This window comes from Acinonyx jubatus, chromosome A2 (genome assembly GCF_027475565.1).
Source record: "Acinonyx jubatus isolate Ajub_Pintada_27869175 chromosome A2, VMU_Ajub_asm_v1.0, whole genome shotgun sequence".
Classification (NCBI taxonomy): Eukaryota; Metazoa; Chordata; class Mammalia; order Carnivora; family Felidae; genus Acinonyx; species Acinonyx jubatus.
Genome location: NC_069383.1, coordinates 69,172,047 through 69,197,610, shown reverse-complemented (window position 1 = coordinate 69,197,610; position 25,564 = coordinate 69,172,047). Strand labels below are relative to the sequence as shown.

The 25,564-nt window shown below is 37.2% G+C and overlaps 1 protein-coding gene across 5 annotated transcripts in view; it reads left to right on the top strand.

Moving 5' to 3' along the window:
- DYNC1I1 (dynein cytoplasmic 1 intermediate chain 1) overlaps positions 1-25,564 on the top strand; it is a 313,205-nt gene that overhangs the window by 35,975 nt on the left and 251,666 nt on the right. For 2 of the 5 annotated variants that reach the window (XM_027071928.2, XM_027071927.2), the window contains exons 3-5: positions 2,904-3,018; positions 5,716-5,857; positions 20,221-20,280. In XM_027071928.2, the coding sequence (XP_026927729.1) occupies positions 2,904-3,018; positions 5,716-5,857; positions 20,221-20,280 (317 nt within the window). The remainder of the gene's footprint in view (positions 1-2,903; positions 3,019-5,715; positions 5,858-20,220; positions 20,281-25,564) is intronic. The other 3 variants (XM_053218427.1, XM_053218428.1, XM_053218429.1) reach the window with 3 other exon arrangements.

The window sequence follows — 25,564 nt, the reverse complement described above, 5'->3', positions numbered from 1 at the left end:
TCAGCTGTGATTACTCTTTGCAAACAGAAATAGCGTTTTCTGGGAAAGACACCTAGCACATTTTTTAATTGCTAGCATGTGAAATCACTCCTATTGAGTCATTAAAATATATTAGGATTCTACAGTAGTTACATGGAGAAAATCAAAAGTTTCGTGACTAGAGCACTTGGTATAACTAACTGCCTTGGATGTAGTATCACTCTGTTTAGTTTAAGGTGCTAATTAGTAACAGATAGGAATTGCCTTTATTTCTAATAAGCCCCAGTTACCTAAGTTTGCATTTTCCTTGTCACCTTTGAGTGCTGATAGCTTTCTTAAGCTTTTGTTACATCTAGATGGACATTTGTCCTTACTAATATATGTCATTATATTGCCTTCTTCCTTAAGAATTAAAGAAGGTGGAAGGCAGAGAATGAGTTGTAGAGGCACCTGTATGAAAAGGAATGAAATTTTGGAGGAGGAATTCAGGTGTGCTGTTTTTGCACAGTGTATGGTTATGCATGCTGATGTGTGACATGCCCTCTAGTGTGTTTCTTAAATGTTTAATGCTTAAAGAATAAATTAAAAAAAAAATTCTGTGCCTTTCTGCATAGGACATACATGACAGAAAGTTTTAGATAATATATTCTAAGTTTATTGGAAAGGAAAGGATTAGGCAGATCTTCGGTTCGCTCTATTTAAGCTCCATTAGAACCTCTTTGTCTCATTACCGTTGACACTCTGTTGTCCTTCACTACGTTTTTGTTAAAAGAATGAGGAAAGGTTAATGACTCTTTTTGTTGCTAGGATATAGCAATGACTCTGTTATGAACACTGGGTCACTGAAAGTTTAGAGGACTCCTAACAGTGCTGTTGTAAAGGCGCTTGCTGAACAGAGTGCAGTTGGCGGAAGGATGTAGAATTCTAAGATTCTATAGTTATAGAATAACAATTACCAAAGGGAGGTAATTGTTCATTTATTCAATACATTAAAAAAATTTTAATGTTAAATTTTGAGAGAGAGACAGACAGACAGAACATGAGTGGGGTAGGGGCAGCGAGGGAGACACAGAATCCGAAGCAGGCTCCAGGCTCTGAGCTGTCAGCACAGAGCCTGACATGAGGCTCAAACTCTTGAACTGAGAGCTAATGACCGGAGCTCAAGTCAGATACTTAACCTCTCAGCTTTACTGTGAGGATATAGTGGTGAACAAAATAAACACATATCTGCTCTCAGTAAAGCTGAAAGTCCAGTGATGGCTAAACTCTCCACTGTAAAATTATATTGTTTCATACTGGCTTCCTAAGATGGATTTTGCTTATCTTAGTTTTTCCATTTGTATTTCAGTAACTTCTATGGTAATTCCCTTTTGTTTGATTTCCTCCTTCCTTTTTTTAACTTTCTGATATGTGAATGTTGATATAGATCCTCACTCTGCAAGGCCCTTCTTCCTATTTTAGTTCTATCTTTGCCTCTGTTGTGCGCATATACTTTGGAACTTTCTTCAATAAGTTTAAATGTTAAAATTGGAAAAGAATGTGAACTTTGCTATCTTCACGGATAGAGATTAAGCTGTCATTTCAGAATTTTGGGCTAGGTGAGAGTGCCAGAAAGCCTCTAGTGCTCTCATTAGCCTTCATCAACCCCCACAATGACAGTTTTTCCTCAAATGACAGATAGACTTCAAATATGAGAGCATTTTAAGCCTGAGATGAATAATAACAAAAGTGTCGAGCCCAGCATTATGTGCAGAGATGCATTTTGCTTATAATCAGTGTGTAGATTGTCATCTGGAAGTAAAAGTTGCATGGACTTTTTCTGCTTCAGATGCCATGATGTAAATTATGCTTTGGTGCTTTGAAATGTACCCGGCTACCCTTGAAGCAGATAATATACCTGTTAGGGTACCCAACTTGCCCCTGGGGAGAAGGGTGTGTTTGGTAACTGGATACTTGACTTTTGACAACCTTAAGATAGCTTCACTTTTGTAAACTCTCAAAGCTTTATCATGAAGCAGGATGTTACCATGTTTCAGATGTGGGATAAATGCCTTGTCTTAAGCAATTAACTGTGTTAGGAAAAAGAAAAGACCTGAATGTTTAATTAGCCCAGAATCCCACCGATGACCTTCTTTAACCTGTATTTTGTTGTTCCTATCCTATAGAAAACACGAACCAGACATAGGATCTGTCTATATGAAGCCCTGTGTTTGTTTGACAGAATTTGGGAAATTTCTTCTGAATGATTTTTTTATTCTATATTTTTCTACAAGATAATTTTCTCCCTTGAGTTAATATATTTAATGGAAGCCTGTGAAAATCAGAATTAAGTAACAACACTTAGATATCAATATTGCTCACATGCCTCAATAAATATTGTAGCATGGTTTATTTTAAACCATGGTAAAATTAGATTGCTGATACAGAGTGTATTTTACAGTTACAGATTTCAGAACTAGTTTTATTTTTTAGCCAGATCCCAGTAATTCTTTGTTTTCATAATTCCAACATGGGGCGTGAATATTATAAACACGCACTCATCAAGAATTGATAGATAGTATGTCTTCCCAGAAGGGACAATGGGGTTGAAAAAGGCAAACAATTAAAAAAATAATAATCCATATTATCCCAGTCAGAAATACTTAACTCTGATGGTTTCTTTCAAAACTGAGTGAGAGAAACTTTCATACCATGCGATAAAAGCAGGGGAAAAAAAACCTTCAAACAAAAGAGAAAGCACAGGGTTAGTAATTATTAAGTGGAGCAGTTGCAGTGTTTTTTCATCCTTTATACACATGATTATATCTATTTATGGCTTTTGCTTGGTCTTCACTGCCACTCATTTACCACTTTCAGTTTAAGCCAGGAAAAGCATGTACTTAGTTCTGTTATTAACTTTTTTTACTGGCATCTACTCTTTTTAGGCTGATATGCAGCAAAAGAAAGAACCTGTTCAGGACGACTCTGATCTGGATCGCAAACGCAGAGAGACAGAGGCTCTTTTGCAAAGCATTGGTATATCACCGGAGCCCCCTCTAGGTACCTAAACGGTGTTACTGTTTTCTTAAATTTGGCTTGCATGGGATTTACCATGTCCAGCGTTTACTATTCTTTTACGTCTCTTTTATTTTTATTTTTGAAGAAATTCTGTGGCTTATGGTTCAGCTGTATTTATTTTTGGAATTGAGGGGGCTGGAAGGAGATGGAAAGACAGATTGCTGCTTATTGACTGATTATATGGTCAACCTTCTCTACTGTGTACTAGTAGATTATTTTATACTTGTTAAACGAGTTGCCACATGGTAAACACAAGAAATCTTGGAATTTTTTTCTTAAATTGTTCTTCATTTCCATCACTGAATCCCAGCCTTTCTCTGCCAACCTAAATACTGTGAATCTGGTTATGAATTTCATAACCACTACAGGCATAGAATTATTCCATGATGAAAATAGAAAGCTCAGTGGGAAATGTGAAGGAAAACTTAAAATAGTGACAAATTAACAGCTACTTAACAAGTTTAAATTTATTCAAGTCTATTGTAGATCTTGGTTTCACTGCTAATTGGCATTTTTATTGCAACACCCCTCCTCCAACTCATTCATTTGTAGTTAATTGTCCACAATCTCATTTTGTGACTAGGGTTTGGATATTGAATTATTTGGTTTATTTGTGTTGAAGGCAAACTTCTACATGATGTGTTTATTCTGTCACTTCATTGTGTATCTCTCATGTGATCATTTATTTTATTTCTCTTTATCCATTTGCTTTCCATACATTTCAGGATAATCCTGGGGTGTCTGTGAAACTACATGATAGCCAATATAGTAAAAAAAAAAAAAAAAAAAAAAAAGACTTTAAAAATAATGCATATAAGTAGATACAATATCAAGTCTTCATTTCAAAATGGTTTGTTTTTTTAAATCCCACCATTGGCTTTTATATTAAAATAAATTTTTATTTATTTCCATAGTTACTTAAACTAAGAATAAAAATTGTCCCATGTACAACAAAATGACAAGTATTTTATTAATATAAGTAAGAAAAAGCAATATGTAATAAGCTAATGAATTATTAAGTGTTACTGGATATAATTTAATATATACACACACAATTAAAACACCATAAAAAAGTATTTTATACTGACCCTCAGTTTGCATTAGGTAAAATCATATGTCTAACAATTATAGAAGGAGCCCCTACAAGATGTTGGTTACTTCGTTTAACTTCTTTATGGTATGGAAGATGTAACCTTTGGGATATTTGGCTGATGGACCTTCTTTGAGGAGCTGACAAACTTCTTAATACTTAGTTGACTTGTGACATAATGTAGACACTTTGCAGTAATCCATTATGTTTTTGCCTCAAAATAGCCTTTGAGATTCTGTTGCAGTGTGAACACTGGTTAAGCCCCATAGTCGTATGTCCTATTTTCCTCTATTCTAAATAAAGCCAGCAATTAAACTTTAAGAACAAAACAGTTAAATATCTCTAAACCATGACCACTATGGCCAAATTCTGAGCTATCCCTGCATTCCTGCCAGGGGACTTGGTGAGAGTGGTGCCCATTTTCAGTTTTCACCCATCTCTCCAACTTACCCTCTGACTTACTACAGAGGGTAATCAGTGAATTAATTATGGGAGCTCACGAAATTCCTAGTTTCATGACAGATCTGCCATTGTGTTATAGGATTTGGACAAAATAGTTAAACCCTTTACTCTATTAAATAAATAAAAGGAAATTGCACATGATTGAAACCAAATGGGAATCTACACTTATGTATTGAAGTTTCTTTCTGCCCATATGGCTTCTCTGGCATGTGTGATATTGAGAACCCCCTGAATTTGTCTGGCCTGGAGCCATCTTGGCTATTTGGTGCAGCTTCTATCTGAAGGACGTTTGGCTTGTACCTGAAGGACAGAAAAAATATATATATACATTTACATTTCCTGTACCTTTTTTCTTTTCTTATCCTTGTGTCAGATCTTCAGCTTGCACTGACCTCAATCTTCGAACTTATTTCTCCGGTCTTTAGAATGGCTGTTTACTTTTGTGCCCATGGCAGTACCTTCTAGCGCTGCCGCAGGCAAAGGGAAGCAAGTTCCAAACACAGTAAACAATACAATGGGATGAAACTATTCATTAAATGTAAAAATAAAGCCGCCTGGCATTTTCCTTTGTTTTGAAAAAGATTTTTAAATTACCAGGTTCAACATTTACCCTTTCTCTATCTGTCATTTAGTCTCGCATAGTAAATGCAGTTTATATTCCACAGAGAATTGATTTCCCTCCAATGTAGACATACAACAGACTTTCCTCTCTCTCTTTGATGATTTAAAATTATTCAGAATTACTTATTCCATAATGTTTCAAAGTTTTATAGACACCCACTTTTTTAATAGGTCACATCTATACTAACAAAATAAAGTGGAGAATTGAAATTATCTGGATAGGTCACCCTAGAGAGATATTTGAGTTGAAATATCTGGATAGCTATTTTGATTCTCCATTTCACTTTGTTAAGGTGGACATGGCCTTAGAATCCCTAAGTTAATTCTGTCTAAATTCATTTCAAATTTTAATTTCCAAAATATGAAAAATTCACTTGACTTTCTTCCTTTTCTTTCCTTTTTTTTTTTTTTTTTTTTTCCTTATCCCATCTTAATCTCTCCTGGCCATACAACCACTTTAATTTGGGCCCATTTGTTTTGATTTGTCTGACACTGCTCTTCTCCAGTGCAGTCGCTGCATTTTTTAACATGGGATACCTGTTATTTTCATTATTTAGTCCCAACCCCTATGTCTCCCTCCTCGAAATCAGTGAGCACTCCCAGTGAAGCTGGAAGCCAAGACTCAGGAGACCTGGGACCATTAACAAGGTAAGAACTGTCCCTCTAACAAAGGCCAGGGGGGATGTCAATATTATAAGAAAACAGAGGCCAAAAAACACCATGCCACTCTGTTGTGTGCTATTAAGTGTCCATGCATCTGCATTTATACTCAGTCAGTTTATATTTAGATTTATGGTGGCTTGCTGTTTTAGTGGCATAGAAATGATTTTGAGCACTAGAAATGATAAACTTGTACCTTATTTTTCCTTGAGTGGGCTAATTTAGCACCATGTGTCTTGTTTGACAAACACAACCACATCCATTAGCTTAGGCCTAAAAGAAAGAGAAGGATCAAAGGCAAGTGGAATATATATCCAGCTTCTTATTATTCTACTCTGGTTTGGTTTCCATGGGAATTTTTGTTAATATAACACTAACATATTCTAACCCTTAATTTAATTTTTTAAGCGTGGTGCTTATTGACTTAATAGTATTGACTAATTTGATAACTCAGTCCCCAAAGTGTTTTTATTATTATTACTAATTATTATGATCATCAGAGTTGACTGCTCTGTCTTCTGAGTCAATTGCCAGATTTTTATTACACTATATATACTCAGAAGATTAGGTAACTTCTGAAAGTGAATATATAGACATTTTCTAATTTGACCACTGAAGGGGTATCCAGAAGGCAAAGATGCGAAGAGAGAAAAGAGAAGTCTCATTAACATGCATGGAGTCATGGTAACTTTCTTAAGACAGTTGCCTTTGCTAGGATTCCCGTATGCAGGTGCCACAGGCAGGTGATGTTAATGAGCTGGGCGTGGGGGCCTGCGGCAACTGGCTGGGAAGCACCATGGCTAGGCCAGATGGTCTCCTCACAGCTCAGGCTGGTTGAGCTCATGTGGAAATACGGACCCGATTTTTCCACATCTTTCCATTTTTCATTAGAAGCCAAAAACTAAGGGCTTCATGCAAAAATCTCCTCAATGTTAAACGTTAATGACTTTGTTAAAAGTAGTTGTGGGACGGCTTTTGTCTCTGGGCTGGCAATTTGTGACCTCTGTCTTTGACTCGTAATTAAAATAAAATAAAATAAAATAAAATAAAATACTTTACTAAGACTTCAAATAAAAAAAAATCATCCACCACACTAGTGTTCTAACAAATCAGCCTTTGCCTTGTCCATGTATCTTTCTATCCTTGTCTACCTGTGTATATTTCTTGTTACCATGTGTGTTACTGCGTGACAGGTAGACAATTTTGCATTTTTCTTTTTCCATTTAACACATTATCATTAGCATTTTCTTTTGAAAGGACATTATTTCGAGGCCGAGGCAATTTTGGTAGAGAAAAATATGGAAATCAGAATAGTCTAGTATTAGCCTGAGCTGTAGCGTTTTTGCGTTTTGTGTGTGTATTTTTCCTTTTTTCTTTCTGAAACCAATATGTAAGTAAGACTGGAATTGTCTCGCCCATGTCTGCCTGTTGGTGTGTTTCAGAATTGAGTATTTTGTTTTATACAGGGAATTTTGAAACCAGTGGACACTACTTTCAGTTTGAGAAAAATGGAAGTAGAGATTCTGTGGGCACCAGGCTGGTTCATTTTAGCAAATCGCCTTTGTGATTTGGGGGCAGCACATGTCTTCTCTCATCTTTTGCTTTGAACACTTCAAAAGGTCTTTGAGAGGAGGGAAAAAAGTAACAATAACACAGTTCTGTAAGATCTAACATTTGTTCAAGAGCTAGCACAATATAATTACATTCCTTAGGGGGTCCATTGGCCTATCATTAAGTTAATATATTTGCCTGTTTCTATACAATGATGGTGTTGTGTCATTAATGCTCAGCTTCAAGGGGTGCATTTGGCAGCATTGAATTCTATTACTGACTTCACAGTTGATGAACCCTTTTGAAAACTGTAGAGAAAGCTGACCTATGCTGTTACTGCTCTGGGGACAGCAGCAAATATTTCTTCTCAGAGAACATCACTCTTCATTTTTCTCCCACTTATATGATGTTTTTGTAACTTAATGAATCACTTTGGAAGAGGTACTGTCTACTCCCACCCTGAGTAAATTCCAACTAGCTTCCATTCTTGATAGGACCGTTCTGGCAAGGGTGGGCAACTAGAAGTCAATGAGCAGATTCCTTCCTGGATGCAGGTTTCATAGGAATGCAAGAAAATTGACACTGAGGAAATGATGATTTTCAGAAAAACTGAGCACAAGATTTGCTTGAGGAATAGGAATATTAGGAATATCTTAGGATATCTTGCCCTTATTTTGGACTAAGGAAAATCCCATGCAAATTTATGTCTTTGCTTCTATAAATAGATATGAATTAATTTCAAGAGAACCTTAAAACTTCAGTTTTTAAAATTCCATTTGGAATATCTTTTTCTATAGAAGAAACCTCTTTGAAAACAATTACTATTAACTTTAACACGTCATAAAACATGACTGGGAAAAAGACTTGGTAAATCTTGAGAATATAGCTCTGTAGTCACAAATTTGCTGATGTGTGTGGAATTTGGGCTCTTTGAAAAGTGGAAAATCTTTCAGAAAATAACTCAGAAATCAAATTAACACATCTGGTCCTACCTAACGGTGCACATACATTCTCTGATCCATCTGTCAGAATCTAAAACCAAAACTGAAATTTTCTTTACAGAGCCTAAACTGGCAAACATTTCTTATGTAACCTCTGTGAGTGGTTAATTTGCAAAGTGGCACATTTAATATACCTTACGGAAAAGTTTAAAGTAGGGCTTTAAAAAAGTCAAGTATAACAAAAATTACTTTTACTGATTTTTAAGAGCAGTTGAGTAAAGGTTTTAAAACCAGTGAATAGAAAGTAGAAATATGTAATCATTTTTCAATTATACTAGTGTGATTTAATTTTAACTTAAAGGGTCACAATTTGTTTTGCAATTTCTGCTTCTGTTGGCATTGCCTGCTTCTCATTTGCAATTTACATTTGTGGCATTTTTCTTTCTCTTAATTTTGGTGGAAGCAATCATTGCTCAGTTAATCATACTGGGCAAAGAACAAGCTCTTAGATATTAAAAAATCTATTTTATTAATAAAACATTTGGAAGACTAGTTTTACTTAGATTTAAAAGTCCTGCATATACTATATGCAACTGAAATCCAACACAGTATTAAGAAGGTACTATGCTATGATTAATTAGGATTGGTTAAAAATTTCAAGGATATTTTAGTGTAGAAAATGTGTTACCATAATTCAGCATATCAAAAGATCACAGAAGGAAGAGTGATCATTTAGTAGTATTTAGTTAAATGGTACTTGAGAAATTTAAACACCTATACCCATATTTTAAAACTTTTTGTAAATGGAGTACAAAAATATTTTTTCTCAAAATGTTAAGTATTAATCTCAAACCAACAGCCTATATCTTTTATACACAAGAGTGATGCATCTAGTACTTTATAGCCCTGAAAGAAGAATGACTTATATTTAGTTGAATAATACATGTCTTCCTTCCTCAGGAAATGGCAAGTTCCTTGAGGTCAGGGAGTGAGTGATATTTGATAAATGTTGGTTGAATGAATCAACTATTATCCTAATTTTTACAGATGAGGACACTGAGGCATAGACAGAATAAATAATTGTCTCAAGTTCACACAGAACATAACCATAGTGCTAGGTTTTAACTTAGACAGATTGTCAGAAATTTTCACAATCTATACCACTACCCTACATGATCTCTGACAACAGTTGATATAGGTGATATATCCCTATATCACCTATAGGGTGATAGGTGACTTAACCCAAAAGGTTATTATTAGTAATAAATAAATTAGTATCTGTAAAGCACTTAGAAAGGAGTCTGGCATATGTGAGTTTTAGCTATTGTGGTTTTTTTTTTTTTCATCTGTTTCCAATGGGAAGAGATCTCTTTAGATTCTCTCATAAAATTTGTTGGTGTCATTTTCAAGTTTGATGATGCTGTATCTTCATCTAAGTAATCATGTAAAAAAGTTGAACGTGACAAGGCCAAGGATGGATTGTGGTCCATGTCCCTGGACACCACTCTCTGGGTTGTCCAACTCTTAATCCCTAACTTTCATAGATTCAACCAGAAATGAATCTAAGTGGTAATCATTCACCCACCTTTATTCTTCTCATTCACATGGATGGATCACAGGGGGCTTTGCACCAGGGTCCTTCTCTTGGTTAGTCAAGATACCTTTGGCTTCTCAGGGATAAACCTAAATTGGAGGCTGTACTAGCCTGCCTAAACCCAGGCAGGTGTATTGATCTCATAAAGTTCACCTGACTACCAGGGTGTAAGTAATACCATGTCCCAAACCTGATTCAAGGAAGAAAACTTTCAAAATGATTTGAAAAATAGAGTATGTGTTAATATGTTAATATTATACAATCTATTATAATAATAACACTTATCCCATAGCATCTTTAGCAAAATAGTCAGGAGAGGTTACTGATGTTTGCCTTTGGTGAGAAGTGGCATGGGAATGATGGTAGTAAAAGAATTAATTTCTGTCTTCTTTTTCAACCATATATGGTCTTAACACCATCATTAGTTCTATTTTCCAAGTGATTAGGACATTTGAGTTCCCCCACATTTTATTTTTAATATCCTCTTATTATTATGGAAAAAACATCAGTGCATTTTGTGTAATTAGAAGATATGGACAACCAAAAATTAGAGAAAATTCATATTCCTACCACTGGAAATTATATTCTTAGTGTATATTCTTAGCACCTTAGTGTATGTTCTTTCACAAAATATATATGTCCGAAACATATATATGTCCAAAACATATATATGTTAAATGATATCATTATACAAGCTGTTGCATTTGCTTTTCTAATTGAGTGTCTCTCTTTTTCCATTTCAATACATTTTCATCTTATCTAATATCTACACTTTTTTTCAGATTTCCCCAATTGCCCTAACATAATCCTATTGTATTTAAAATCGATCCCTGTCCTCCCAGCTCTCAGCATCTATTAACCAGAACTCTTATATCCATAGATTTTCTCTAGGGAGGTAAGGTCCCTCCCAAGGGGTCCTAAATGCAGCAGCAGAAGAAATGTCTTCTGAAGCACTGAACAGGAGAACAAAGGTATAACGGGGAATGGATTAGAGGTCATTCAGACTTTCAGCTTTTTGTGCACTCCAGATTAGAATTTGGGACAAAGGAGCAGATGTCTGCACACCCTATGCTGTTTGATTTAAACACTAGGCTTCTATGTAGTAAATATTAAGTTTCATGTTGACAGAATCCTTCGGTAAAATTTAGATATTTGATAAACTCTGTCTTTCCCTGATCTACTGCTCAATGAACTCTCAAATAAGGAAAGTAGAATAATTTGTTTGTGGTCAAGTTGTGCGGGCTGCACCTACTTATCACTTTTCTTCTCTCAGTGATTTCAGGAGAGGAAAATGTGCTAAGAGGCAATATGGGGTTAATGCCAAACAGAAAAATTTAGGACTTTTGTTTTTATCCACAATTGAATTTCATAGGATTCTCTAGCACTAGATAAGCCTCAAAGGACTTTTGATCCTTTTTTGGTGAAACCATCATCCTCTTCTAAGGGGTTCTGATGAATCAGAGGCTAAAGGGAAGATATTAAGGTTTTGGTAAAGGTAAAAAAGTACAATAAAATAATGTAATTATTTAATAAGCCTTGGAGGAAATTTAATAAGCCTATTAACATTTTGTACATACAGAATTTTTTAAATTACTGTTATGTAAGAAAAAGTTGATAGAATGCCACCAGTTAGTTGCACTTCAGGGAGACCAATATCACTGACTCAAGGCTGGTTAGAATTCAGTCTCTTTGGAAATTAAAATAAAAGGCACACCTTATGATTTTCTTTTTATGTAGCACGTGAATGGATGAAACATTTGTGATATCTTACTGTTTTGTCTTGAGGAGAATGTACTATAAAAGCATACACATTATGGTCCCAGTAACACAGCAAGCAACGGGTTGCTGAGCTTTCTCGTAGAAAAACTGCTTGCTTGACAGCAGAGCCTCCATGAAAGATGTGGAAAGACATGTCCTAGCTCTGTGATGAGAAGTCTTAAGTTTCTTCTTGAAACCAGCTCAGATGGGCTTCCTGCATGGCTTTGGTGTGGCCTGTAGCAGAGCTCAGTGTTCAGTAGCCAACAGAGGAAAGATTCTCACACAGTAAACTAAGAAAAATACTTTTTAAAGGATCCAATATAAGTATGTATCTCACTGTCTCAGTCTTCTTTCTGATATCAGAAGATCTTTATCATCATCATTGCCAATCCCACATAAGGAAATAGTTGGAGTTGGAAAGTAAAATGTGAACACATTATTTAAATGCCATCCTTAATTAATTGACATCATGTTAAGGACAGTGACAGATTGAGTGATATTCCAGGTTTTTAAACGTTCTTATTATTCAGTGCATTACCTTTGGAAATGGCACTTAGAAAAATAGGTGTTTGGGGGTGACACTGACTGGAGGCTTTCTATTTGGCATTATGCTCACACTGGCCCAAATTGTTTTCTTTATCTGATTAGTGACTAGTGATTTGTTTGACAGAGATGACATGTGGAACAGGAGTTCAGAGACTCTGGGATTCAGGGGAGTTCTGTATTCTGCCCTCGAGCTGTCGCTCCACCTTAGAAAAGGAAGAATGTGTGGGAGAAGTTGAGGTCCAGTGCAGTGGCTTCAGGGACTAAATAAAGTTTGCTGAGTTCATTTGGCAGAGAAGATAGCTGGCCTTCTTTGTATTCTCAGCACAGCTCTCAGCTTGGGAAACATCAACAGTGTTAGGCCAGACATGCCCTGTTTTATTCTTTCCTTTTCTGGTAAAGAAAGTAAAAACTATTTCTTTGGGAATCAACTTGCCCTCACTCCTCCCACCCATTGACAGAAAAGGCAAGAACAGATCTACTCATTCACTAAATAGTTAAGAATTTATTGTGTGAAAGATACACAGTAAATGTTAGACCTGCAAGGGAGATAAAGAGAAAGAATTTTCTCACTTGTAAGGAGGCTGTTTCCAGTAAATTGACAGGTTTAATTTGAAGCCATCTAAGAATATATTGCTATGTAATTACAGCTCTCAAATATTTGTACTCATAGAGATGAGCAGTGATGTCATAAACCATTATTCCTAAATCATCTATAATTAATTTGTAGTATATTCATTTGGGACAAGTGATTTTGCTTCATTACTACCCTACATAGAGTCTTGACACATACTAGGTACTTGGTAAATATTTACTGACTTGTGTGTATGTGTGTGTGTGTGTGTGTGTGTGTGTCTATGTGCACATACTTATGCACAGGCTCAGCTTGCAAAATATTGGGTGGGATGGGTGCAGGACAAGAAGAGTGATGAAGACAGAGGTAACAGCAGGAGAGCTGAAGGTCGCTGGACAAGTTGCTTGAAGGTGGACTTTGCTGAAGGAGAACTACTGGCAGTGGTTATAGGACTGAGGTATAAGGTGGGGACTTTGTCACAGAAGCAAGGCAGAAATCCAGCCACTGGAGTCAGGGCAAAAAGTCAGAGTGGGGACTATCAGTGTGTTTGGCTTGATGCTGATACCTTTGGGCTTTGTAACAGTGCTCATTATTTCCTGTAAGTCATCCTCAGATGTGGTCTTCAATCCAGGTTTTGGTCTGTAGATTATCAAAGAGAACTGCAAAATAAGAAGCCCAAGTGTTTCTCTATTTCTGTCCCAGAGAGACAAGTTATTTCTGAATGAGGTTATGAGGTTATTGAGGACAAATATATTTAGAGAGCATGGCATTTGAGCTGAGACTTACAGAATGCATATGCTTTGGACAAGTCGAGTTGGGAGAAAGGGCATTCCAGATGGTGGAAATGCGTACACAAAGGAAAAGGGCTGGGGAGTATGGGAAGTAGAATGCATGTTAAGGAGCTGAGTCTGGAAAAAAAAGGATGACCTTTGTGATAGTTGCAGTCCCTGCCTCCCATTCCTAGTGGCTGTTTATTGAATTCACTTGGGAAGTTGTTACAAACACAGGTACCTGAACTGCAGGTCTAGGTGAGGCCTGGGACACTGTAATTTTATAAAGCCTTCAACTCTGAGGATTGGTGGGGAAGTATTGGTCTGATATAAAGCCTTGAAGGCCTAAACAAAGGTTGTGGAGTGGAAAAGGAAACAAAAGACAGATGAGACGCGAAGGGTGAAATGGCTCTGGTGTGCATATGAGTATCTCCAAAAGGCATGTGAAAAAGTGGACTTGGAGCTCAATGGTGATGAGGACTTTGTGGTTATTTTTTGCAGAAGGTCAATAGACATGGATGGGATGACCTAGGGTTAGGGTACAGAGGTGAGGGAAGGAGTACCCCTGATTGGGGAGTGCTTGGCTTTGTAGGGATGCCAAAATTGGCCATGGGATTTGATGATTTGGAGGTTGTCATCATCATCACCATCACCACCATCCCATCACCATCAGCATCATTTTTGTTTTTATTATTGCTTATCATGTTTTGTTTCCATAGGTTGAGTTTCTGGAAGTAAAACAAGTCCAGAAAAATTCTGTGTTAATTGTTATTGCTACACACTGGCATGCTGCTATTCAAAAGAATTCAACTGATTTTAAATGCCACCAGAAGTGTATGCAAGTTGAGTGTTAGCATGACAAATGACAGAATTCTTAACTACTGGCTTCCAAATATTTATCAGTCATTAGTTTCTTACAACCAAAGAAAAGGCCAAAGCAAAGACACTCTTTAGGGAAGAATTTCAAGGCTTTCTACTCAGGGGTTTAATAAAGATGGGAAGAAGAATGGAAACCAGCAACTTGCTGTTGGTAAAAGCTGAACAGGGAGAAGTTACACACTCATCAGAGAGCAAGGTATATGCAATACAGACTTCATGTGTTCCACTCCTAAATTATACTTTGAACAAATGGCCAGGGATGATTGTCGTTTTGTTTTGTTTTAAAACTTTTACTTCTATCTAATAAACCAAAACTGAGCAAATAAAATTGGACCAATGGAGGGAGAATTTTATAAGAAGTTACTGATGAATTGGTAGAAAGTTTAAAATATAAAGTTCTGTTAGTCTCTGAATAGGTCACTGCTAATTTGAAGAATTTTGACATTTTGTCTATTTTTTTAAAAAAATGTATTGAAAAACACCTTGTCTCCCAAATTGTAAACCAAATGTTACATGGTAGGCTTTTTGAGATGAGATGCCAGAGGCTACATTGTCTGGCACGTATAGGGTCGAGAAGTGAATGATTACTTTCCATGAGGTAAGAAGCTTCTGTACGTAGTAGTTTGAAACAAAGTTGGGAAAGGTCTCAAACTGCCAATCTAACTGTGGGACCATAAAACCATGACAGTGCCCCTTAGTCCAGAGTAGGCAGAGAATTATTGGGTTATTCTGAATCTGTGCAAACATCAGGTTCTCCATGAAAGATCAGAAATCTTCTCTTAGATCCTCAGAGAGTTAATCTAAGAAATAACCTAAACCTAATGAATGCAGACAAATGCAGCTCTTAAAAATGAACAAACAAATAATGCCAGGATGGTTTTCCATATAGGAACAGAAGTCAAAATCTAACAGACATAGTTAAAGAAAGATTTCATCAATCAAAAAGGGTTTACTTGGGCATCCCATAACTGGGGGAAAAGGGAGACTCTGAGAGCACTGAGTGGGAGTATGTCTTGTTTTGTGGAAAGAGGCAGACATGATGTGGGGCAGGGGGTGGGGGTGTGGGTAGGGCAGGGGAAAGCTGTAGTAGTAAAACATTCAGCTTCACTTTCTCTAATCCCAAACACACTACTGGTCATCTGGCTTCTCAGGATGCTGGCCTTCAAGGAGAGAAGACTTCATCCAGTGTGTGTAATTGCTCTGCCTGGCAGTTATTGTTCTCATGATAAATTGGTAAATTGACACCTAAAATATAATAGGCTCTTATTAGACCTAGTAAACCGTGTCAACTGCTTAAACCCAATAAACTAGGCACTGATGAAAATGAATCTGTTACATCCAAATCCTAACCCCGTCCTTACAAAACCAGGTCAAATGGAATCTTTGATCTTTTTAGAGGGAGAGTGTTCCTCTTCTCTGGCTTCCAAAGGATAATGAGTAGAGTCCAATGCCTGGTAGGCTGGCACAGAGTAAACACTCACTGAAAGGAAATGATAGCTGTCATTATTATTCATCTTTCTTGTGGCATTTATTTATTTTTTCAGCTAACATTTATTGAAACTTTAAACTGTGCCAGGCCTGGGAAAGTAATGACAACTACTTTCTTTTTTGTGTCTATGTTATCATTATATCATTAAGTACAAACATTCATACGTCTCATTCCTTCACTAGAATGTAAGATTCTTAAGTGCAAGTCCCATGCGTGTCCCACACCATATCTGTGGCTTATATGGCATGTTTTACTTTCTGCCTAGTTCTACCAAACTATTTATACATGTTTTATCTCTCTATAAGAGTTGTAGTTTTCTTGAGAATTCTTCTCATCCTCTTTCATAGTATTTTATACGTTAGGCCTTTAATAGATATTTATTGAATAAGAAAATGAATGCTCTTGTCAAAAATATCCTCTCCCTGCATGCATTGATTGGTCCATCCCAAAAATGACTGACTAGAACCAATTACTCTACTAAGCAGGGTGATTTCTATATAACAATATTTTGGGGTAGTACATGAGGTTCACAAATGTTTGTTTACTTACAATTTCACTACTTCCTCATTTAAAAAAATAAGCTACCTGGCAAGATTTCACACTACCCAAGAAGCTGTGGGGAAACCATCATTTTATTTTCAGTGATACACTAACTTGATATGAAGATGATCGGGAAGTAAGGTCTGTGTCAATTGGTTATAAAAACGGTACCAATTGGAGAAGAGAGAACTGAAAGGCAGTTTAATAACCATCCAATGATTTAAAAGATTAGGCAGAAACAAAACAGAACAAAAAACCTTTAAGTGGTCTCTAGGCCAGCATCTTCATTTTGCTGAGGACAGAGAGCTCCGTCAGGATGCACAGTACAGTCACATCCCAAACACAAATCTCTCACCCAGAGAACCAGGCGTGGCCCTCTCCAAGGTCCTGCCATCTATGGAGAAGTTCTGCAAGCTTGCACAGAAGGAATTCAGCCCACGTTTCATACACATGTCTAGGCTACTCGTGGAGACAGAGACAACCTTTGCCCATTTAATGTATTGGCTTTAAGTTCTTTTTCAAAGAGAGAGTGCATTCTGTGCAAGTCTGACCACCCCACAGATAATAATGGGAAAATGAGAAGAAAATAAAAGAGGCACACCTGGTAGCATCCTTGGCTTGACTCCCTATCCCACTGCTCATTACTGACGATGACTATGGTTTCTTTTACTAAATAATATATGTGTGACTGTGGGGCAGGACCGCTGTGGGTTTGTTACATAGACCAGCCCTTGTTGTTCTGCCTGAGTAAAGGCAAACTCCAGACTGCTGACCTGTAGACTTTTTTGAGTGGTTCTGATGGAATCATCATTTTTACCTCTTAAGGATACAGTGAGTACAGATGAGCTGTCAGATAAGTAACAGGACAGCCAGACCACCTGGGAGCGGCTGCATTCTTCACCTGCCTGGGACAAGTGAAAAGATCAAAAAAGGTCGTCCTGTAAGGAACCTCAAGGCAAATTGAGGGCCAAGTAGCTGACCCCTTATAGGGGAATGCTTCTCACAATCAGCCAGAGCCAGCGGCTGCTGTTCTGTCTATAGCCAAAGAAATGCCCTTAAAGATAAGCGGTTTGATTTCCAGGGATACATGATTAGCAAATATGAATCACTGTAACAGATTCTGTTACTTCCACCATTTGAAACAGGTGAAGGAATCAGTGTCCAGAACCTGAAAAGGCTGCATTTCTCGAGCAGAGAAAGAGTCCAGACCAGGGGTTCTCACCCCTGGCTGCACATTAGAATCACCTGGAGAGTTTTCAGAAATACAGATGCTTGGATCTCACCCTGCACATTCTGATTTAATTGGTCTGAAAGTGGCCTGGGCCTTAGGCCAGGTTTGAGTTAATCACAGGTTTAGAGGCTGACATATTTGAGGATCTATGATGCTTTCTGTCTGCTGACGAATGAAAGCAGTAGTCTAGCCCTGTCATTCTCTAAAGGTGGTTCCAGGGTCAGCTATAAGCATTACCTGGGAATTTGTTAGAGTACAACTTCTCAGGCCCCACCCCAGACCTACTGAATCAGAATTTCTGGGGTTGGAGATCAGCATTCTGTAGTTTTGTAAGCCCTCCATATCATTCTGATCCTTGTCAGAGTTTGAAAACCCACTGATCTAAGTCAAGACTTTGCTACTCAAAGTGTGGTCTTACAGACTGGTAACATCTATGTCCCCTGGAGCCTGTTAGAAATGTCACAGACCTACTAAATCAGAATCTGCATTTCAACAGTATTCTCAGGTATGTGTATGCGCACTGAAAGTTGAGAAGCACTGGTGTAAGAAACAGTGGCTGATTAGTATTCTCACTGGATTTTAGTTGTGATGTTTCAGAACATCCAGGTAAGAGGACAAGAGCACAGCCAGAGCTGGTAAGGAAAGCTGTGACTCTGCATCTGTTACCTTTGCAAGAGGAGCCTATAGGTAGGATATTGACTCAAAGAAATATCCGTAGTAGATACAGTGAATGTGGTAGTAATAAGAATAACTACTGTTTACCAAATAGTTACTTTGAGCTTTATAGGTATAATTGCATGTAATCCCTGTAGAAAACCAGAGGGAGATCATCCATCCACTCATTCATACATTCAACTAATATTGTATTATGTAAGTATGTATGCCAGGCACTTTTCTAGGCATATCTCTATAATCTAGGGATATAGCCCACCCACCCAGCCACCCCCACCTATTATAAGGCTCACATCTAGATGAAATAGCCAACAGTAATAAATACACTGATGCATAATAAAGCCATGGATGTTATGAAGAAAGGAAAATGGTGTAAGGGACAGGGATGAAGACTGACAAGGAAGTGCTACAAGGTAGTGAGAGAAGGAAATCCTCTCTGAGCAGGTGGCATTTGAGGGAAGACATACAACTCTTAAGGGGAAGAATATCAAAGAGGACACAGTGAGTGGGAGACAGTGGTTAAACATGTTTGGAAGATTCCCGTAGGCCAGGTCAGCTTAAAACTAAATTGTCTCATAGGCCATGGTAAGTCTTTAGAGACCAGGAAACTGAGCAGGGTTTCTCAAACTTTAAGGGGCCTGCAAATGGCTTGGGACCTTATTAAACGGTAGTGTGCAGTCAGTGAGTCTGGGGTGAGACGTGAGTCTGCATTTCCAACAAGCTCCCAGAGATGCTGCCGATCCTGGTCTGTGGGCCACACTTAGATTAAGCAAAAGGTAATGGGGTTTGAGAAAGGTTCTTGTGTGCACTCAGTTTATAGAAGAACTATCTATCCCCTTTTATTTTTTTTATATATTTTTTAAAATGTTTATTTATTTTGGGAGAGAGAAAGAGAAGCATGAGCGGGGAAGGGCAGAGAGAAAGGGAGAAAGAGGATCCTAAGTAGGTTCTGCACACAGTCAGTGCAGAGCCTGACGTCCAGCTGGATCTCAGGAACCCTGAGTTCATGACCTGAGCGGAAATGTGAAAAAGAGTCAGATTCTTAACTGACTGAGCCACCCAGGTTCCCCATCCCTTTTCATTTTGAAGGAGAAATAATAAGAAAAACTGAATGCCTTGGTAACTGTTGATAATTTGTGCTGTCTCTTGTGAAATATTTAAAAGATATGATATCGCCGGTATCATAGAGACAAGTGTTATTGCTGGTGATCATCTCAGTGGAACACCAAAATACTCGTGAGCCTCTAAATCCAATGCATTATACTTGCAGTAACTGACTTGAGGAAGCCAGCAGTTCAGCAGGCCTGGAAGTCAGCCTCCATCTGGTCTGACCTCCCCAGACGCTCCTGCTCTGGCCCCCCTGCAGCCTTGCCTTTGGTCTCTTCTCCACAAGGGAGATGCTCCGTGTTCCCAGGTGTAGATGGGCTCCAGGGTTTCAGAGAAACATGAACCAGTTTCCATGATCAACTCAGTCAGGCTTGAGTAAAAAGCAGAACCAACTAAAAAGGGGTGGGGATGTGGGTAGAGTGTCAGTATTTAGCTCAAGGCTTCCTTTCATGAAAACAAGCATAACTTCCAGTATCAAACAGATGTTCAAAGGAAAGGACTGCTCCTCACTTTCTCTGGTCACTTGATATTCATGGGGTCTCCCTTGAACCTGGGGCCGGAGCGGGGTGGAGAAGCGGGGAGATGTTCTGTGTATGTGCTGTAGATGCCATTGCCTTGATGAATGACATGGTTTGGTTTGGTTTGTTTCCCTCCCCTTTTGTTAATTCTCTGTGTTCTTTTTCCTTTGTGCTGCACGATTAGGACCCTGCAGTGGGACACAGACCCCTCAGTGCTCCAGCTGCAGTCAGACTCAGAACTTGGGTATATGTCTGCTCTTTTGTTACTCCTTTTATGATTTCTTTGCTATAGTTGTGTTGAAATGCTGGAGCTGTTGTTTGCTCATGTTTTTTTTTCCCCTTTTGTTGAACTTCCAGTTGGAGAAGTTTATTTCCTTCTGTTAGTTTTCCTTATAAAGTTAAGCTCTGAAGAAAGTCCCTCTTTGTGGAAAACACCACAAAAAGGTGGCTTTTGATTTCTCCTTAATTCCTATCACTGCAAAACAACACTCTTCTAAAACAAAAATATAAACATACACCCACCCCTCTGCTTCAAGGTGGGGCGCAAGTATTCTGTGGGAGGAGATACATTTGAGGATACCCTTACCATCCTTTGCTTCTACTAACAAATTGCTTTAGGGTTAATTTTTGTCTCAAATTGATATGAAAATGTCCTGTCTTGTGTGTTTCCTTTCCTTTTCACTTTTTTGGGGACTCACAGGAAGCATTTATTTCGAATTAAGTTTGAATATATAAAGATTCCTGTTAAAGAAAAAGCAAATTTGTTCAATTTCTCAATATTAAGAAATCTCAAATATTGATGGATAATATCTCCTACATTGGAAAGATCTTTTTTTTTTCCAGATGGAACTGTACTGTCACAGGTTAAAAGATAGCTTCAGAATGGAAAACTCATCCCCAAAGAAAAAACACACAAGCATATCCTAGAAACTGAATTTATTTCTCTTGTGGGACTGGAGTTAGCCATAGTGATGCATGAGGTATTTCCAGAGGGGTGCTTATACCAGCTCTTGCTCAAGCTCAGGACAGCCAGCCTGTGTGTTTCTCTTCCCAACTTTGCATTCAGTGAAATCAGCCATGGTGGAAGGATTTACACTATAAAAATTGGCAAATGCTACAAACCAGGGCTTGCTCCCTTTCCCTCAAGCCAGTTAACAAACATTTACCAAATATGCCACTCGGTCCCTCCATATGTGAATAGCACACTTTACTACAGTATTTTATAAAATTATCATTTTTTCTAAATTTAACCCCATAAATCTCAAAGTGGCCATTTATTTATTTGTTTATTTATTATTTATTTTGAATTCCTGAGATTCCTGGGCATGTATCTGTGGGTTTCTATCAATGTCAGTGCCTGCGGTAGGTGTCCCGGGAGGTTGAAGGGCTGGCTGGGTGTTAGATTAAATGCCATCTGCCCGTGTCCCTTTGTATGCAAGAATTCTCAGAAAACCCACAAGCCTGCTAAACCAAAGAAATATCCCAACACTTCAGGTAACTAACCGAAAACACTTTTTCAACATTACTAAATTCTTGGCTATTTAGTTTTGTAGTGTATTGTATGTCATATTTCAATTTTTATTATTTGAATGACCAAGAAATGTGGCTTAAATCAAGCACAGAAACATGAAGATATAGCATGTTACAATTCAGGGGAATTTCAGAGTGCAATCCTTCAATATTTCATTGTGTTTAAAAAAAAAATAGAGGATGGAACTGGCACAGACTCTACCCGATGCGCTTAAATTAACAGATTTTTAGACAGATTGTGGCATTGCTAAATTACACTTGCTGATGTGGAACAGTTGGGAATTTTCCCATTTATATGTGTTTTCTAAGCTAAAACTCAGTTGACTATGCAGATTAAAACTTGTGACTTACTCGGGGGAGGTGGCGTATCTATGGCTCCCACCTTGCCTGTCACATTTAACTTCAGAGCAGGCCCAGTGAGTCAGAGAAAGATGAGAAATGAGATTTTCTGTTCGCTGAGTGGTTGGTCGTAGAGAGTTTGTAAGGAGCATTCAGGCTATTTGAGAGAAGAGATGATTTTAGCCAAGTTACAATTTCAAATACTGATTAGTGAAAATTTCCCTTTTCTGACAGTCGGTGTAGGGCAGTCTTTCTCTCATACACAGTTTTATGGAATATACTTCTGGCAACAATATTTTCCTGGAGATTTTATTTCCTCTTCTTGATGCGTGGCATGGGGTTGACCATAGTCCATGGCTTGCCCTGTCCCTTTGTTTTTTTTAATCGAAGGATAGTTGACATTCACTTGATTTTTTTAAACAGCTTTATTGAAGTATAATTGACAAAAAAAAAAAAAAAAAACCCTGCACACATTTATTCAGATTGGTAAGTTTTAACAGGTGTACACATTTTATGAAACCATCACCACAACAAAGATGGTAAACAGATTCATCATCCCCAAAAGTTTCCTCGCAGCCTTTTAACCCTCATCCTGCTTCCTCCCAACCTTCAAAACAAACAACTGGTTTTCTTTCTGTCACTATACGTTCGTTTATATTTCCTAGAATATCATATGAATGAAACCATGCGATAGGCACTCTTTTGACTGACTTCTATCATGCAGAATAACTATTTTGACACTGATTCACGTGAGATGTGTATCAGTAGTTCATTCGTTGCTATTGCTGAGTAGTCCTCGTCTGGATATGCCAGTTTGTTTATCCAGTCACTTTGATGTACATTTGAGTTGTTTCCAGGGTTTTTTTTGCCCTTTACAAATAAAACTGATGAGCATTCATGTACAGATCATTTTATAGACATATATTTTCATTTCTTTTGGGTAAATGTCACCAAATTGGATGGCTGGATCATATAGTGCATGTACATTTAACTTAAGAGACTGTCAAGGTATTTTCAAAGCGGTTTTATCAGGATACATTCTCACCAGCAGTGCATGAAGCCCTCAATCCCTCCCGATTCTTGACAACACTTGACTTGGGTTTTTAAAAATATTAATTTTTTTAAACACTATTAGAGGAGTGCAGTGGTATCTCACCGTGGTTTTAATTTGCGTTTCCCTAGTGACAATGGTGTTGAATATCTCTTTATGTGTTTATTTGCCACATGAATATCTTCTTTGATGAAATGTCTGCTAGAATCGTTTGCCCTTATTGTTTATGAATTGGGTTGTTTTCTTATCATGGAGTTTTGAGAGTTCTTTATATATTTGGGATACAATCCTTCATTCGATGTGTAGTTTGTAAATATTTTCTCCCCACTTGTGACTTGTCTTTTTTATTCTCTTAACAGTGTCTTTAAGAAAACAAACCTGTTTAATTTTGACAAATTACAATTTACAAATTTGATCTTTTATGGATCATGCTTTTGGTGACATAATTTTAATATCAAGGATTACTTAAATAGGTGGTAGAATACAATCGTCTATGAAATGGTTTGAGTTTGGGATTTTATTGTGGGGACTATTTAAAAAACAAATTCAATAATTTTAATAGTGGTGGAGCTATTGAGGAAATCTGTATTTTTCTGAATGAGCTTTGGCAGTTTGTATCTTTGAAGTAATATGTCCATTTCATCTCCATTGGCAACTTTATTGGCCTAAAATTGTATATGTATTCTGTTATTATCTTATTTTGTATATGTATTCTCTTATTCTCTTATTATCTCTTTACTCTATAGCTACAGAATCTGTAGATATAGTCACCTGTCTCATTCTTGATATTGGCAAATTTTGTCTTATATCTTTGTCTTCTGGTAAGTATGGCTAGAGGTTTATCAATTTTATTGATCTTCTCAAAGAACCAGCATTTGGATTCATTGATTTTCTTTATTTTTCTATTGTCTATTTCACCAATTTCTACTCTGATATTTCTTTTGCTTACTTTATGTTTAATATGCTTTTCCTCTTCTAGTTTCTTAAAGTAGAAGCAGAGGTCATTGACTTGAGATCATTCTTCATTTTTTTTTTAACGTTTATTTATTTTGAGAGACAGAAAGTGCAAATGGGGGAGGGTCAGGAGAGGGAGAGAGAGAGAATCCCAACCCCTGGTGCAGGCTCAATCTCAAAACTGTGCGATCATGACCTGAACTGAAATCAAGAGTCAGATGCTTAACCAATTGAGCCACCCAGGCACCCCGAGACTTTTCTTCGTTTCTAATATAGGTATGTAGTGCTATAAAATTCCCCTTACTGCATCTTGCAAATTTTGATATATTTCAATCATTCTCATTGAATTCAAAATACTTTCCAGTTTCCCCTTTTTACTTCATCTTTAAGTGATGAGCTATTTGGAAGTGTGTTATTTAGTTTCCACATATTTGGGGTTTTTCCAGAGATCTTTATGTTATTGATTTCTAATTAAATTATTTTTTGGTTACAGAACATATTTTGTACTATTTGTGTCCTTTTAATTTGTCCAGACTTAGTTTATGGTCCATAGTATGATCTGTTTTAGTAAATGTCCTATGTGCCCTTGAAAAGGATGTGTTGTGCTGTTGTTCCATAAATGTTCTATAAATGTCAGTTAGGTCAAATTGGTTGATTATGTTGTTTCAATCTTCAGTATCTTTTGCTAATGTTCTGTTTGTTGGCTCTGTCAATTATTGCTAGAAGGGTGAAATTTCTAACTACAGTTTGAGTTTTCCTATTTCTTGCAATTCTGTCAGATTGTGCTTCATGTATTTTGAAATATTGTATTAGGTGCAGAAATGTTTAAGATTCTTATGTCTCTCGATAAATTGATGTCTTTATCATTATGAAATGAACTTCTTTGTCCTTGGTAATATATTTTGCTCCAAATCTCCTTTGTGTGACATTAATATTAGCCACTCTAGCTTTCTTTTGATTAGTGTTAGCATGGTATATCTTTTTTTCACTCTTTAACTTTTGCTTTTATTTGTTTCTTTACATTAAAAGTACATTTCTTGGGGCGCCTGGGTGGCGCAGTCGGTTAAGCGTCCGACTTCAGCCAGGTCACGATCTCGCGGTCCGTGAGTTCGAGCCCCGCGTCAGGCTCTGGGCTGATGGCTCAGAGCCTGGAGCCTGTTTCCGATTCTGTGTCTCCCTCTCTCTCTGCCCCTCCCCCGTTCATGCTCTGTCTCTCTCTGTCCCAAAAATAAATAAACGTTGAAAAAAAAATTTTTTTTTAAAAAAATAAAAGTACATTTCTTATAGGCAACATGTAATTGGGTGTTATATTTTTATCTGTTCTAATAGTTTCTGTCTTTTAATTGGGATATTTGCACTATTCGCATTTAATGTAATTATTGATATGGTTGGGCTTGAATCTGTAATACTGATATTTGTTCTCTATTTGTCCTATGTATTCTTCTTTCTTTTGATTATTATTTTTGGTGCTTCCTTTTGTATTATTGAATTTTTTATTATTCTATTTTAACTTTTTCTTGACTTATTAGCTGTATCTCTTTGCTTTATTATTTTAGTGGTTGCTTTAGTATTTATAATGTATATCTTTAATCTATCACGATCTACCTTCAAATGATATTGTTCCACTTCCTGTATAGTACAAGAACTTCTTAAT